The sequence below is a fragment of the Propithecus coquereli genome, unplaced genomic scaffold, assembly GCF_000956105.1.
Source record: "Propithecus coquereli isolate 6110/MARCELLA unplaced genomic scaffold, Pcoq_1.0 Scaffold119, whole genome shotgun sequence".
Taxonomy (NCBI): Eukaryota; Metazoa; Chordata; class Mammalia; order Primates; family Indriidae; genus Propithecus; species Propithecus coquereli.
This window is the reverse complement of record NW_012135969.1, coordinates 1,169,197-1,185,255: the sequence shown is the minus strand read 5'-3', so window position 1 is coordinate 1,185,255 and position 16,059 is coordinate 1,169,197. Positions and strand designations below refer to the sequence as shown.

The 16,059-nt window shown below is 43.3% G+C and overlaps 1 protein-coding gene across 4 annotated transcripts in view; it reads left to right on the top strand.

Moving 5' to 3' along the window:
* The first annotated feature begins 2,880 nt into the window (after positions 1 to 2,880).
* Positions 2,881 to 16,059, top strand: part of MAP3K3 (mitogen-activated protein kinase kinase kinase 3) — a 66,015-nt gene continuing 52,836 nt past the window's right edge. Inside the window, exons 1-3 of one of the 4 annotated variants that reach the window (XM_012661329.1) lie at positions 2,881 to 3,222; positions 12,242 to 12,363; positions 14,648 to 14,740. In XM_012661329.1, the coding sequence (XP_012516783.1) occupies positions 3,219 to 3,222; positions 12,242 to 12,363; positions 14,648 to 14,740 (219 nt within the window). In that variant the 5' untranslated portion in view covers positions 2,881 to 3,218. The remainder of the gene's footprint in view (positions 3,223 to 12,241; positions 12,364 to 14,647; positions 14,741 to 16,059) is intronic. The other 3 variants (XM_012661320.1, XM_012661339.1, XM_012661348.1) reach the window with 3 other exon arrangements.

Sequence of the window (16,059 nt, the reverse complement as noted above, 5' to 3'; positions counted from 1 at the left end):
GGTCTTGAAGGACCTTCTTACTTAACTATATTCCCAGATTTGACTTATCCTAAGGGTGATGGGAAACCATTAAGTTTTTAAACAGGGTATGAGAGGATCAGGTGTCCATTGTAGAAAGATCACCTGTGATGTGAGTACACATTTAGAGACTCTTACACTAAGTAATGCAAGTAAGAGCTTTTGGTGGTTTGAACTAGGATGGTGAAGCTGGGGATGGGAGAGGAATGGACAGATTGGAGGCATGGTCAGGATTGGCTGTGTGGGAAGGGAGATGGAGAGGAAGAGCTCTCTGATAATTCAAAGGTATCTAACTTGCAGAACTGAAGATGCATAGAGGAAATATAGAACTGTGGAGAAAAATGATGAGTTCAGTTCAGGCCTGGAATTGGAGGTGTCTGTGGGATACCCAAAGGGTGATGCGTCTGGAGCTCAGAAGAAAGACTTGGCCTGAGCTAGAAATACAGTTCGGATTCTGGAATCCTCCGCACATATGGTAACTGCAGTGTCAGAATGTTTGAGATGGTTGGTTGAGGGACAGACAATGGAAATGAAGCCCAAAAGAAGGCGGTCGTAAGAAAGATAGAAGGTGAATCAGAAGGCTCCTTTCAGCTAAAGATTGATGCAGTTGTATTGCAGTTCTCTATGTGTGAGGCACCATTCTAAGTGCTGGTGATAAAGCAGTGAGCAGGACAGGATCCATGTTCCTACAGAGCTCATGTTTTCTGTAGTGGGAGGAAAGCAAACAAATAAATGTATAATTTCAGGTACCATGAACTAAAATAAGGCAAAATATGGGCATACAGAATGATGGAGGGGAGAAACACCATTTTGGATGTGGTGGTTATGAATGACTTCTCTTAAGAGTTGACATTCGAGCAGAGACCTGAATAAAGTGCAGACGTGGGAATATCCCGGGGAAGAGTATTCCAGGCAGAACAAATGGCAAGTGCAAAAGTCCTGAGGTGAAAAGGCTCAGTAGGCTCAAAGAATGGTAAGAAGACCAGAGTGGCCGGAGGATAATGATGGAAGGAGAGAGTGATAGAAGAGGTCCGAGAGCATGGTGGGAGCCAGCTCCTGTTGTGCCTGGCAGGTCATGACAGAGTTGGGGTTTTATTCTGAGTGTTGGAGGGCTGAAAGCAGGGGAGTGGCATGATCTGAATTACATTTTACAAGGATCATTCTGGTTGCTGTTGGAGAATCATTTATTGGGCTGCCACAGAGGAAACAGGGAGACCAGATAGGAAGCTAGGGCAATCATTCCAGAGAGAGAGGGTGGTGGCTTGGACTGGGGCAGTGGTGGTGAGAAGTGGTTGGATTCAGATACATTTTGAAATGAGAGCTGAAAGGACATGCCGAATGTTTGGATATATAGGTGTTAGGGAGAGAGAAGAATCAAGGAAGACTCATCCTAGGTTTGTACAGTCCCTGACTTAGGATGGTTTGGAAGGGATACGCATTCAGTGGAAACCATACTTTGATTACTCATACAACCATTCTATTTTTTAAGTACAGTATTCAGTAAATTACATGATATACTCCCCTGTTGTATTCTTAGTTGACAGTTGAAAATGGCATCTAAGGAAGATTATTCTAGAGTCTGACATATTACACTGGAACAAGGACCAGAAGAAGAGCACCCACATTAGTTGCGGTGGACTTGGAATCTGAAGATCTGGGTGTATAAAGTGTTGAGCAATGTGGGGTTAGGGAAATTAATTATGGCCACGTTTTATTTTGGAATATCAAATACGATTGTTTTGGAACAATATTTAGTGGTATGGGAAAACACTTAAAATGTAAACACCACGGAACAGCATAAAGGCATTTTTGTCAAACATCTGTATAGGTAGGAAATAGACACGATTATCTCTGGAGTGGGATTTTTAAATTTTCTTTTTTATACTTTTCTGCATTTTTCAATTTTTCTACAAAAGACTTGTGTTATTTTTATAACCAGAAAAAAACTTATTTTCTGAAAGAACCTCTGGAAGAACTCACAGATTTCCAAGGACCCGCATTCCAGCACTACCTCAGCCTCTGGGGCCTGTGGAACCAAGACCGGAGGGTGTGGCCCTGGAGGTAGGAGACCCAAGGAAAGGGGGGCAGTGGCGTGGCCGCCCCTGCCTCCCGGCCAGCGCAGCGTCTGGACGGGAGGACCAGCCAGGGGATCCGGCGGCAGAGGCCGCCGCACGCCGGGAAGCGCTCGGCGCCAGACCCTCCCCGCTCGTTAGGCGCCCCGTGCTGGGCACAGGGAAGAGTAGGACGCCGGCCCCTGGAACCGTCCAGACCGCGGGGGCCACCAAGAACCGGGAGGGCGGAAGGCCCGAGGGCCCCTCCAGCCGCCTTCTGCTAGCCCCAGCCCCAAAGTAGCCGGCGGGGAACGGCGCCAGCCCGCGCGCCGGCCGAATCTTCAGTGACTGACGGGAGGTGGGAATGTGGGCGGAGCCTCACGACAGAGCCGTGATTGGAGCAACTGACACCTCCCGGAGAGAGGGTCGGGAGCGCCAGCGAGGGATGCGCGGGGCATTGGGGGGGGGGTGCCCAGAGACCTCTACGTGATTGGCTAGCAGCGCAGGGAACCGGGCGCTGTCTCGATGATTGACAGCCCTTGGAAACTGCCTTGGCTTCGCCCATTGGCATCCTGCAAGAGTAGGCGGGATTGGTTCATCGTGTGGTGCTGATGATTAGCTGGTGGCTGAGCGTTAGGGTGTTGGAAGAGAGTCCGAGGGGGGACTAGGGGGCCGCTGACTTCCTGCTCGTTATTGGCTAGTGGAGTGAGTGAGGGGTGGTGCGACGGTCCAGCGGCTGCCTGGGATTGGCGGGCGCTGGCGTGAGTGACAGACTGGGGGGCGAGCTGCGCGACCAGCGGTTTGTTTTTCGGAGCGTTCCTGAGGTGGAGAACGGTGGCCGGACGGAGCGACTGCGGGGCTGAGCGACTGGCGGGCGGGCGGGCCGAGCGGCGCCGCCGAGGCCGGGCTGGGCCAAGCCCAGGAGCGCCGGGGATGTAGCGGGCCAACTTGCCCATGCCACAGCGCCCGGCCGCGGGCGGAGCCGGAGCCGGAGCCTGGGGAGGCGGCGGGGGCCCCGAGCGCAGCCCGCGCCCCCCGCGCGGAGCCAGGCCCGCTGCCGTCCCCGCCGCCCGGGCCCCCGGCATGCAGCCCCGGCTGCGGAGGTGACACTGCCGGGCTCGAGCCGCCGCCGCCGCCGCCATCGCCACCATGGGTGAGTGTCGCCACCGCCCCGGCCTGTGCCCGCGCTGCTTCGCGACGCCCCGCCCCAGCCTGAGGGGAGGAGGACCCTGGGCCGCCGCCTGACAGGCATGGGCAGCCCGCCTGGCCCGGGGCTGCGGACCGCCGGCCGCTCGCCCGCCTCGCTCGCGGCGCCGCGGCCCAGGCGGGGGTTCTGGTTCTCCGGGCCCGCCGGGGCGGCTCGGCCGGCCGAGCCCACTCGGCAGCCCTCCTTCCGGGCGGCGCGACGGGCGCATCCCGAGAAAGCCGCGGCCGGACGGAGGGCCCGTGCTCGGCAGGGCAGCCCAGCTCTGGCCCGAGCGAGCCGGACCGCGAGCCTGAGGGAGGGGGAGCGAGAGCGCAGTGTGGGGCCCGGGCTGGAGGCTGGTGCAGGCCCAGCTGCTGTTGTGTCTTTTCCTTGATTTGCTTTTTTTTCCTGCCTGTGTCATTTCCTTCCCTTTGCTCACACAGGCCGGCCTGTGAGAGTTCCCGGGGCTTGCTCTGGAGCCCTGTGCGCGCCCCAGCGCAAGGGGGAGGGCGTGCGGGGATGGATCTCTGTTATCAACCGCGCGGTGGAGAAATGCGTGCAGCACGCAGATTGCTGGAGGTTAGGAATTGATTGGGTGCTGCCACTTAAAATTCTTATTGAAAAATCCGGGTTTACATCTGTTATCTAGCGGTATCCCTGAAATTATGTAACTTTTGAAAGAAACATTTACTACACAAAAGAATTTCTATGAAATCATTTCCTTTTTGTCAATATTTGCAATTTCTGCTGTGAAGATGTAATCTAAGAAAAGCTTTAATGTCTTACACACGCAGCATTTGAACTGAATTATATTTCATAACTTTTTTGGTAATTTAACAAATGACTCCTGGACTAGATTAAGAAGCAAATAACATTTGAAATGTGCTTTGCTTCTTCTGTTGTGTGTGTGTGACAGGTGTGACACTGTTGTCCCCAATCGCAAGTTTTGCAAAAATATTTGGTGTTGTCCTGAATAACAAAAGGGGTAAACTTCAGTGAAAGGGTCCTCTGCAGAGCCATTTGTTGCTTCTGTGAAGTGCCCCATGTGAACAGGGAACATTAATGTTTGCCTTGCTCTGTAGCAAGGTCAAGTCATTTTTGCAGGAGGTTAAGTGCATGCTGTATCACATTGGCCACATAGTCTTCTGTGATCCATCTTTACACTCTGCTTTGAATGAATTGCCTTGTTCTATTTCATGCTGTCCCTCATACAGTATGTGAAGGGTTTGTTCATTTGCTGAGCTTACTGTTTCCTTGTGCTTTACTTCAGAAGTGCTTACTCTTCTGAGGAAAGGTCTCCTATGAGAGTAGGCATAAAAGGAACCCAATAAGGCCAGGTATTTAAACATATAATTCAGCAAATCTTTATTGAACATTTACTATAAATGGGGCATGGAATTATTCTTTTCCTCCCCAGGATCAGACATTTATCTTGTATGTTATAGAATTTGAATCAACCTTTGATTTATGAACCTGTATTGTGATAGTCTTTCTAATAAGTCTTTCCTTTTGTCCTGTGGGAGCAGCCTTAAGTCCCAAAGGGGATTGTGAAAAACTCAAAGGTGTGCAGACCACCCACTTCCCACATGCATGCTAAACCAGTTGGAGTGCCCAGATATGTTAGCTACATCTCGTGATCTAATGTGAAAATAGATGTGAGCCTGTTTTCACATTTCAAGACATTTTCAAAAAGTGTGTGACTATATGGAGAGACCAGTGATGGGGAGCAAAGGTACTATATAGGTAGGATCCAGAGCTCCAAAGAAAAAGGGACCAGGAATTCAGTATCTTCTCATTTGTTCCCATGTCAGTTTTACATGAAGAAACTGAGACTATGTATTAAGCAAGCTTGTTGAAGAACCACTGCCCTGACTTTCTTCAGCACTCCCCTTTCCCCATATCATTCTCTCCCTCTTTTATTTTATTTTATTTATTTTTTTCTTTGGTAGATGAACTTGACACACTATTAGAGCTAATATTGAATTCCCCCAGATACCTGGTTCTTTAATTTGCTTTGTATAGGGCTCAATGAGGATATATGTACACACACTTTATCTCTTAAATACTAGTTTCCATTTTGGTGATGTAAAGGATAAAAATTCAAATTCCCAGTTTAGTTAGTTTTTTTAGTTGCTGTAGTTCTAAATAAACTCAAGGGGTTTATTAAGATAAGAGAGAAATATAGACTTCTTAATATTTTAGTTATACTTGTTAAACTCCAGCCCAGTGAGGAAACGACTAAAACTAATTTGAGTCTCTGCCCTGCAGGTTCTTTGGTTAACAGTCATATTTTCCTTAGCTCTACTAAGCCCTAGACTGAAGCTTGCTTGACAGCTTGAGTTAATAAAAACAGGTCAGTTTTTATATTAGCCGTTAGCACCAGTAAATTTCTAGTGGAAACTATACTTATCCCTGTAAATAATAGGAATTTTTTTGGGGGGGCTTTGATACTATGTGCCTATAAAAAAATCTGGATTGACTGGTCATTTTTCCTTGGTCACACTAGAATTCTCTCCCAGTTTGTGTAAGTATAATGGCAAATGCTGTTAATAGTATCTGAGACTAATTCATTAGTATTATTTGGTCTTTTTATAATATTACTAAAAATACGTAACAATTTGGAAATGTTACAGGAAACTGTAGTGAACTGAATGTAGGATTACGGATGGTCTGGTTCTGGTTTGAAGTCAGAATCATTGTGACTTATAGCAGACACCTGTGTCTCTAGGGTTCCAAGGGTGTTGGGAGCTCCCTGTTAGACTAGTCTCGATTCGCTTTAGGTAGAATCTGACCACCTGTGTAGACTCTGCATAGTTAGCAATTTTGATTTGATTGAAACTTGGATCACAATTTATTAATCAACATGGCTATGTCATGATTATATTTCTGACATTTAAAAAATGACAATTGGATTTTAAAACTAAATTTTAGGCCATTTATAAAAAGTAAGTATCTGTCCAACTGAGCATTACTTAGGGTACTACACAGAGGATAAGATGCAGTTTATCTGGTTCTGTGTAAGCTATCCATTTATTCTTTGTCCATTTGTCAAATACCTCCTATGTGCCAGACATAGTATTAAGCCTTGTACCTGCATTATCCTGCCCTCAAGAAGTTTCAGTTAGTTAAGATGAACCAGAAACATGTAAACAAATAAGTGCAAAAGCATGTAAAGGTACAGAGAAGGGAGAGATCAATTCTGTAGTTTTGGTGTTGGCACACATAATTCTATAGGATCCAGTCCTTTGGGCTAATTTCATCAAACATTAAAATAAATATAGGCTGGGTGTGATGACTCACGCCTGTAATCCTAGCACTCTGGGAGGCCTAGGCAGGAGGATTGCTTGAGCTCAGGAGTTCGAGACCAGCCTGAGCAAGAGCAACACCCTGTCTCTACTAAAAACAGAAAAATTAGCCAGGTGTCTGTAGTCCCAGCTACTTGGGAGGCTGAGGCAGGAAGATCCGTTGAGCCCAGGAGTTTGAGGTTGCTGTGAGCTACGATGACGCTACTGCGCTCTATTCGGGGCTACAGAGTGAAACTCTGTCTCTAAAAAATAAAAATAAAATAAAATATCCCTAGAGTTTGAACACCTATATTGATTCTTATGAGGAAGCGATGGCTTACTTTGTAGTATGTATTTAAAATTTTGACCCATCAATTAATATTGATTGTCTCTTATATCCTAGGACCAAAAAAATAAATGCCAGGATTTAATTTTGCAATCTAGCAAAAGTTCAGTCATGTTCTTGAAGGAGAAAAGTTTCTTGTGAATTGGGGATTGGGCTTTATTTCATATGCTTATTGTAAAATGATGTTTGCCCGGGTCTGGACAGGGTGGAGGCAGTGGAAGTATGTGAAATGTCATGAAGTGGAAGATAGTAAAATCTGACTCAGGGACACTGAAGCCTGAGCTCTCCTGAGTGAGCAGTTCAGTCAGACGATCTGGCAGAGCCAGATAGAGCATTGGCAAGATGAAGAAATAACATCATTGGTTAAGTGAAAACAAAGATAAAAATATTACTTTAGGGATTGTATACATGGAAAATAGAGCGTGTGTGGCATAGTAAACAGACATCATGCAGGACAACAATGTTTATTGGAGAACATGGTGCTTTTGGCAGCTTTTCTGGATTTTTAGCCAAGGGACCTCATAAGTGGGAAGTGCCTTAAAACCTTCTTTTTAGATAGAAGTAATAGTTCAGTATGGAAGAGTGGCTTCCTGCTGGAGCTAAAGAAAGGGGAGTGTGTTGCCTGGCAGCTTCCATACCACAGGTCAGGATATGAGGAGAAGGAAAAACACATGCCAGAGAGGAATTATGGATACCTGTCTGCTTAAAACTGTTTAAGAGCTTCCACTTTTTAAGCCTGAACTCTAATCCTTGTTTCATAGATCCCTTCTTTTCTATTTTCCATGAATACTCCTCCATTTCCTAGATTTTTAAACGCTGAATCTCTAGAATTAACTGCTTTCTCTTTGTGCTTCTTCAGGTAGTTTCTAAGTATGTCAGATCACCCCCATCCTCAGGAAATCTTTCCAAGGTTATAGCATGTTATTACTCCTCCCTCAACTTGTTCACATGTAAAGTTCACAAATAAATTGTCGATTTCTACTACTTTTAATTTTCTTTTAATCTCCAGCTTCTTGATTCCCTTGACAATTTTGTTTCTGCCTCTGCCACTCTACTGGACATTTCTGGCCTGTGCCTGCTCCTACTCTTCTTTGGTCTTGGCTTTGGTAGTGCCACTGTTTTGTTTTTTCCAATCCTCTTAAAGACTTCCTTGCCAGCTTCCCTAAACTCTACTTGATCGGAATTACTTACTGAGGAATAGTCCCTGACCCTCCTTTCTTCCTCTGTATCCCTTGCTTACTCTTCATGTCCTTTTTCTTCCTGAATTCATTTTCTGTGCTCTCTGGCATAACTGGAACTGCTTGCTTTTCTTGAAGAATTTTTATTCTGTTAATAATTGTGTAAAATCATCTATATAACCTCTTACTATTTGTATTTTTGAAAATATATTTGTATTTTTTATTTTTTTTTCATTCATTTCTTCCTACATAGAAAGCTAAAGGTAGAATTGAAAATATATTTTTATATATTTCTTTATATACTCTGGTTTGTATATTGTCTAATTCAGTCTTTTTTATAACCTCTTGTGTGTTGTTTATCTTTTTATCCCTAGAGTTAGAACACCTTGAAATATCTTTTAAAACTTTCTAATGTATAATATGTGATAAGTGTTCAGTAAATGGTTATTGTTAATGATTAATGAACATTTGGAATGAAATTAAGTATCAGGGTACATTAAGTGGCCTCCAGTCTTTTTCCATTGACCTTTTTCCATTAATAATAATAGCCAGCATGTTTTTTTTAGCATTACCAAGTGTTAGGTACCTTGAGAAATAATTTGTAAGTTTTCTTTCGCTTTTAACTATCACAGCAGCTCTGTGAAATAGTACTTTCATTACCTCCATTTTACAGATGAGGAAAATGAGGTTTAGGAAGAATAAGTAATTTTCTCAAGGCCTCTTTATGCCCCAATTTTTCTGACTCCAAATTTCATATTCCTGATTGCTATACTCTTAAGAAAGCTGTAATTTGTTTTTAAAAACTTTGTTTTTGTTTTCTTTAAGGAATGCCACATTGAGGGAGTGCTGATAATTCAGCTAAAATCTCAATCCATACCACAGGAATAACTGGTCTGTGGCTGCCAAGTGTTTGTAATGATGTCGCTTTTTTGGGGGAAGAGAAAAAAACTCTATCTGGGAAGAAATGCCTAAAAGAGCAACTTGATTTACTTCCTGTCTTTATCCATGTCCTCAATTTGAAGTATCAGTTGAAGAACCCATCTGCCTCTGGTAATGTGCTTGACTTTGACACAAAATCAGAATCTATAACACTGCTTTCCTTGTGTCAGTTGTCCCAGATTTCAGGTGATAGTGCCAGCTATTCCTCTAGTGCAGCGGTCCCCAACCTTTTTGGCACCAGGGACTGGTTTCATGGAAGACAATTTTTCCACAGTCCGGGGGTGGGGTGGGCAGGAATGGTTTCGGGATGATTCAAGCACATTACGTTTATTGTGTACTTTATTTCTATTATTATTACATTGTAAGGTATAATGAAATAATTATACAACTCACCATAATGCAGAATCAGTGGGAGGCCTGAGCTTGTTTTCCTGCAACTAGACAGTCCCATCTGGGGGTGATGGGAGACAGTGATTTATTATGGTCTCTATGCAGTCACACTGCTCTGGTAATGATAATCTGTATTTGCAGCCACTCCCCAGCGCTAGCATCACCGCCTCAATTTTACCTCAGATCATCAGGCTTTAGATTCTCATAAGGAGTGCACAACCTAGATCCCTCACACGTGCAGTTTACAGTAGGCTTCACTCTTTGAGAATCTAATGCTGCCACTGATCTAACAGGAGGAAGAGTTCAGGTGGTGGTACCAGCGGTGGGAAGCAGCTGTAAATACAGATGAAGCTTTGCTGGGTTGACTGCTCACCTCCTGCTATGTGGCCCAGTTCCTAACAAGCCACAGCCCAGTACCGGTCCATAGCCCAAGGACTGGGGACTGCAGCTCTAGTGTGTTCTCAGTGCTGGAACTACCAAACAAGTTTATTCATTAAGTAATGCCAGGAATTGGTTAGCTTCCTGGAAACAGAATTTATCAACCTGATAAACCAGCTCTTATAATAGCATCATCTTATTATACAGAATTAGAAATTATTTCTTCAGTCATACTTGTGGATCTGACATGAAAAGTGTGCATGTGTGTGTTCACATCTGTCTTGATTCACTTCAGTTGAAACAACAACTGAAATTTTCAATTCTTAGTGTGGTTAATGTTGATACTGAAAACTCCATGCATTTTGCTCTTAGGAATATCCCCCCAGTAATGTAGTGAGGGGATGTGAGGGGAAGATAATAAAAAAAAGGAATATTATTGGATGTTCCTCAGAAAACACCTACCTCGTCATAATCCTCCTTATATTGATCCCAATTTATTGTTACAGTTGGCTCTATTAATTGTATATACATTATATTTAATAGTATATAAGCCAATTTAATATATAAACCTATATATAATACATAAGGCAATCTTCCTAGCTTAGATGTTATGCTCTAGTTTTTATTTATTTATTTATTTTTTGAATTCACAGCATACAGCGAGATATGCCCTAGTTTTTAGACCTTGGTTGAGGCTAAAAAACAAAACCAAAAACCAAGCAAGTTCCCTTTCTTTAAGGCAGCTATAAGGAAATTGCTAGAAGATATAAAATAATCGATGGATTTATGTGTTTTGATTTTGACAAATGTCTCTTTGTAGATACCCACTTCCTCCCCATTCCTTATCCACTTTACTATATGCTGTCAGTACTACAGCTATGTCACTCTTATATATACGTACTTTGTATGTGTTTTGAAGTGGAATCATATGGGAAGATGCTCTTATGTTTTTCTTGCAAGTTTTAAATCTAATTTTACTTTTCTGAACAAGCAAAAACCTCTTTATAGGCACCTTGTCCTTCCTTTCCTGCACCTCCTGGGAGGCATTAGGGCACTTGAAGCAGATTTGTTCTAGGAAGAGGAGAGAGACAAATAATGTAGAAGAAGAGACTGGAGCAATTTGACTTCCTATACTTCATGCTGTTCTTGGGACCGGGTGTGGTGGCTCACGCCTATAATTCCAGCACTTTGGGAGGCCAAGGAGGGGAGGATTGCTTGAGGCCAGGACTTCAAGACCAGCCTGAGCAAGAGCGAGATCCCATCTCTACAAAAAATAGAAAAATTAGCCAGGCATGGTAGCATGTGCCTATAGTCCCAGCAACTTGGGAGGCTGAGGCAGGAGGATCGCTTGAGCCCTGGAGTTTGAGGTTACAGTGAGCTATGATGATGCCACTGCACTCTAGCTGGGGCGACAGAGTGAGACTCTGTCTCAAAAAAAAAAAAAAAAGATCGAGACTTCATGCTGTTCTTTCCTTTCCACGAGGTGTTATTATAGAGTATTTCCAAGGGACAATGATAAAGGGCAGAAGATAGGCACTCTCTTTGGGTGGAATTTTTTGTAATTCTTTTAAGGTGTGTCCCAAGTCCTCAGTGACTCACCTGTCATCAAAGCACGTGTAACAACTCATCCCTCATATTCCCTTCCAGATCAACAAATTTATTTATTTTCAACCTCCAAGTGCTGTTTGAGTGGACAAAGGTTTCTTGAAGGACATGGGAGAATTTTGTAACACATAAAGAATTGGGCTGGTTTGGGTTCTGGGTTTTGGTCAGTTGTCTTCAGTGCATGAGAAGTCTAGTACTCTATGCTATTTCAAGAAAAGGAGATTAAAAGTAATGCCAGTAATGTAGAGACAATGCATTGCTTGGTCAGTTAGGGAAGAAAAACAATAGAAGTGCCCTTTGACTTCCCTGTGGGAAGCAGAAGGCCTATAAACTTGTAAAGAGTTTGGGGAGCATTTAAAGGCTAGGCTTGTAAAACGGCTTCTGTTCAAAGCAGCTACCTGATGTCTTTTGTTTGGTATTTTTTAAAATGTGCTCTCCCACATATGATGCTTTAGAGTAAGCCTGGGACTGACGCTGCTATATAGTCAGCTCTCTATGGATTCATCTTTTCATTCAATACCCTACCATACTCTACTGTGTTGTTTTTCACTTCAACTTTTCATCTATTTTTCCTGGTTGAGCATCTCTGGCACTGGACGATTTGCTCTGTTGAAGTACCTCCCTTCCTGGCAATGAATTGGTGAATATTGCTGCCAGAAACATGATTGGTGGGCTGTTAAGAATCCATTAAAATTCAAATTGCCACAGTCTGACCTTTTGGGAAGCATCAGCTGCATGTGATTTAAGTTACTGGGTTTGTCATTTTACCTGGACAGAACTCCCGAAGTATTAGTCATATAATTTGTGAAAGCGCTTTACTGATCTATATTTAAGTATCTTAATCCATATGCTCTCATTTGTTGCAGACGAGCAGGAGGCACTGAACTCGATCATGAAGGATCTGGTGGCCCTCCAGATGAACCGACGTGCCCGGGTGCCTGGATATGAGACCATGAAGAACAAGGACACGGGTCACCCAAATAGGCAGGTGTGTGTGGCCCTGACAGAGCTTAACTAGATTTGTTGGGAAGGAGTTTTCAAATGGGAAATGTGGCTGGGCGTGGTGGCTCACGCCTGTAATCCTAGCACTCTGGGAAGCTGAGTCAGGTGGATTGCTTGAGCTCAGGAGTTCAAGATCAGCCTGAGCAAGAGTGAGACGCCGTCTCTGCTAAAAAAAAAAAAGAAAAATTAGCCAGGCATTGTGGCGCACACCTACTCAGGAGGCTGAGGCAGGAGTATACTTGAGCCTGGGAGTTGGAGGTTGTAGTGAGCTACGATGACACCACTGCACTCTTGCCTAGGGTGACGAGTAAGACTCTGCCTCCACAAAAAAAAAAAAAAAGAAAGAAAGAAAGCAACTCAAATGGGAAAATATGAAAAGCCAAGGATACTTTAATACCAGGCTTGAATTATGTTGGTCCCTTCTAGTCTATTAAATGGTAAGTGACATATACCTATCAAGTGTGGGTCCATGATCTGAAATCCCAAAGCCTTGTGCATAAAGTTTCTTCTGTGGAGAATAAGAATAATTCCTTCACTTGTTATGGGGGCAGTATTCATATAATTTTTTTCCCTTTACTGATTATTTGGCAAATATTCAGATTCATGATCCCTAACTCATGTTTTTAGCTACCTTATAATATATGCCCAGGAAAAATTTATTATTATTATTTTTTTTTTTTTTGAGACAGAGTCTCACTGTGTTGCTTGGGCTAGAGTGTCGTGGCGTCATCCTAGCTCACAGCAACCTCAAACTCCTGGGCTCAAGTGATCCTCCTGCCTCAGCCTCCCGAGTAGCTGGGACTACAGGCATGCGCCACCATGCCCGGCTAATTTTTTCTATATATTTTTAGTTGTCCAATTAATTTCTTTCTAATTTTAGTAGATACGGGGTCTCGCTGTTGCTCAAGCTGGTTTCGAACTCCTGAGCTCAAACAATCCGCCCGCCTCGGCCTCCCAGAGAGCTAGGATTACAGGCGTGAGCCACCGCGCTCGGCCATTTATTAATTTTTTTACCTTATGTAAAATATAATTAGGAAGGGAAATTTATTTATGAAATTGTCACATAGTATATTCTAAGGGCAACAATGAGTGATTTTGTTGTTGTTTATAGTTGTTACCCTTATTACTCAGGTAGTTGAGAGTGCTTGTTTTATTGAGGGTTATATGCTTCTTTAGGGAAATATTTCCTGTTTTTGTTAACGTTTAAATTTGTATGCCATTGAGAATCTTCTCACCTCTACTGCCACTTACCTCCCTGTCTCCTGGGTACTTTGGCCTACAAAGAGGAATAATGGAGAGCTTTCCTACCTAGTGGGTGTCCAGTGCTATATCAGCTGGCTATGTTGGGCGTGTTTGAAAATTTGTCCATGACATTCTCCCTCATGGTGCTCTTTATTATCAGCTAACCTCCTCTCTCATTCATACCTTGACTAATTTTTCAGAAGTACCCGTGGTTCCTAGAAATAGTATAAGGCCCTAGAATTTTTTCTGACTGGGGTCTGCTAGATATAGCTTCCCAGAGTATTTCCTGCCTTTAGGAATACTAGGGGCCCTAGCGGGAGAGGAGTCTTTTTGTTTCATGTTGTAACAGAAGGTTACAACATGCTGCTCTTATTAGAAAGCTGCTCTTATTGTTGTGGTTACCTTACAGAATGGGGGAATAATAGATTAGGGACCATTCTCGTAGTATTTTCATACCTTGTTATTATTTTGTGTGTGTGTGTGTGTGTGTGTGTGTGTGTGTGTGTGTGTGTGTCTCTTGTAACTCATTTGTATTCAAAGCCACTTTTGGAAGGAGTGTTTTACCAGAAGTGAGTCCCCTCCCCCAGGCTTGAGCCTAATGACCTCACTTTCCTTCCTGTCTTCCTATGTGTAGTGTGCTTGCTAATGTTGCTCCAGTTAGCTGATCTTTCTCCAAACTGGACTATTAGCATGGATATCAGCTTGTGGGTGAAAGGGGAAGCTTTCTTGCATTGGAAGGCCCAGGAGGGGTGGAGTGGTCCCTGATAGCTCCTTGAAGGAGGCTTCCCTTTTAGGAATCCTTCTGCTTAGAGCCTAAAAGCTATCATAAGAGAAGATCTTTTTACGGTGTCTGCTTTTGTGTTATTGGAGTTAAGTCAGTGATTATGAAGGTAGAAGACTATTTGTTAGGAAATAATCTTAACAAGAGGTACTGGCTCTTTAGACTCAAAATTTACCTGAACACTGTCAAACTTTTTCTGTTGCATGGAGGATACAAATTATTAACCTCAGTTTTTTTGTTTTTAAAGAAAAAAAACAACAGCAGCAGCTCAGCCCTTCTGAACAGCCCCACAATAACAACAAGCTCATGTGCAGGGGCCAGTGAGAAAAAGAAATTTTTGGTAAGGACCCAAATTACCCGTTAAAGCTGAAATGTACTTTTAAATCTGCTACCCATGCTGCAAGGGTGGAATTCATTTCCCAGATGAGTTGTTTCAGTGGATGTGTAGGGAGCTCTGTTTACTCAGGACCTGTGTTCTGTGCCTCTAGTCAGTCACCATTTCTTACAACAATATTATTCATAAGCAGCCTCTATCAGTGCTGTCCAATAAACTTTGTATGGTGACAGAAGTGTTCTATATCTGTACTGTCAATGTGGTAGCCACTAGCCAGCCACATGTGGCTATCGAGGAACAGAATTTTAAATTTTATTTAATTTTAATTAATTTAAATAGCCACATGTGGCTAGTGGCTGTTGTATTGAACAGCATAACTCTATGTACTATGTGAGGGACTGTTGATTTATTGAGCAAGAGATTAAGTATATGCTTGAAGATATGTAGAGATTCATTGGTACATTCATTCTTTTCATGCAGGTCATGAGTTTCTGTGCATTGTGATACACTCATCAATAGGAATCCTATCTGAGAGTCTATTCTAGGAGGAATGTGAAGCTGTGGAACTGGCATGGCTGTTTAGAAATTGAAGTTCTAAGCTTTATGCTAATATTGGGTGACAGGGCAATGGAAATTTCAAGATAGCTTTTCCCCTTAATGAAGTCAAAGTTGTAGAATGGTCTCTCCTGTGAAGTGTAGCAGATGTTCAGCTTCTGACCAGGAGAGCTATTCTTCAGCAAAGTTCCAAAAGCAGAAAGAGGGAGAAAGTCTCAGCAAATACATTTCTAGGAAAGATGGGGTGAGATGGGCATGTGGGGAAGATGTGGGGGAGAGGTGTTTACAACTCAGTGCGATGAAAAGAGCCTGGTGATGTTAATAATCCATTAACGTAGGGCTTTACAATTTACAGAGTGAATTCACGTTTTTTATTATTATTCTTGTTTTTGTTAGCTTAGGCCTTGGATAGGACGAAATGGCTTTCCTTCAGGATAGGATGAAATGGTTTCCTTTGTTACCAGTTCTTCTGCCAGAAAGTCCATGCTTAGCAGGAGGGAGGAATTAAAGATCAAAATCTAATTTAAATTGTGAAGAGATACCAAATGGGGCTAAGAAATGTCAAATTGAGCTAAAGATTCAAATTGCAGAGTCCCAGTTAAAAGAAACTAAGTATTTTGGCTAGCAGGAAAGGTTGTTTATTCAAGGGTGGAATGGTGCTGGCAGAGGCAAACAGCCTTTCAGTGTGAGAATGGCAGTGCTGGCCACAAGGCAGAGTTGAGATTGGCACAGCCTCATGGGGCTCAAGCTTGGCACAGCAAGGAAAGCCA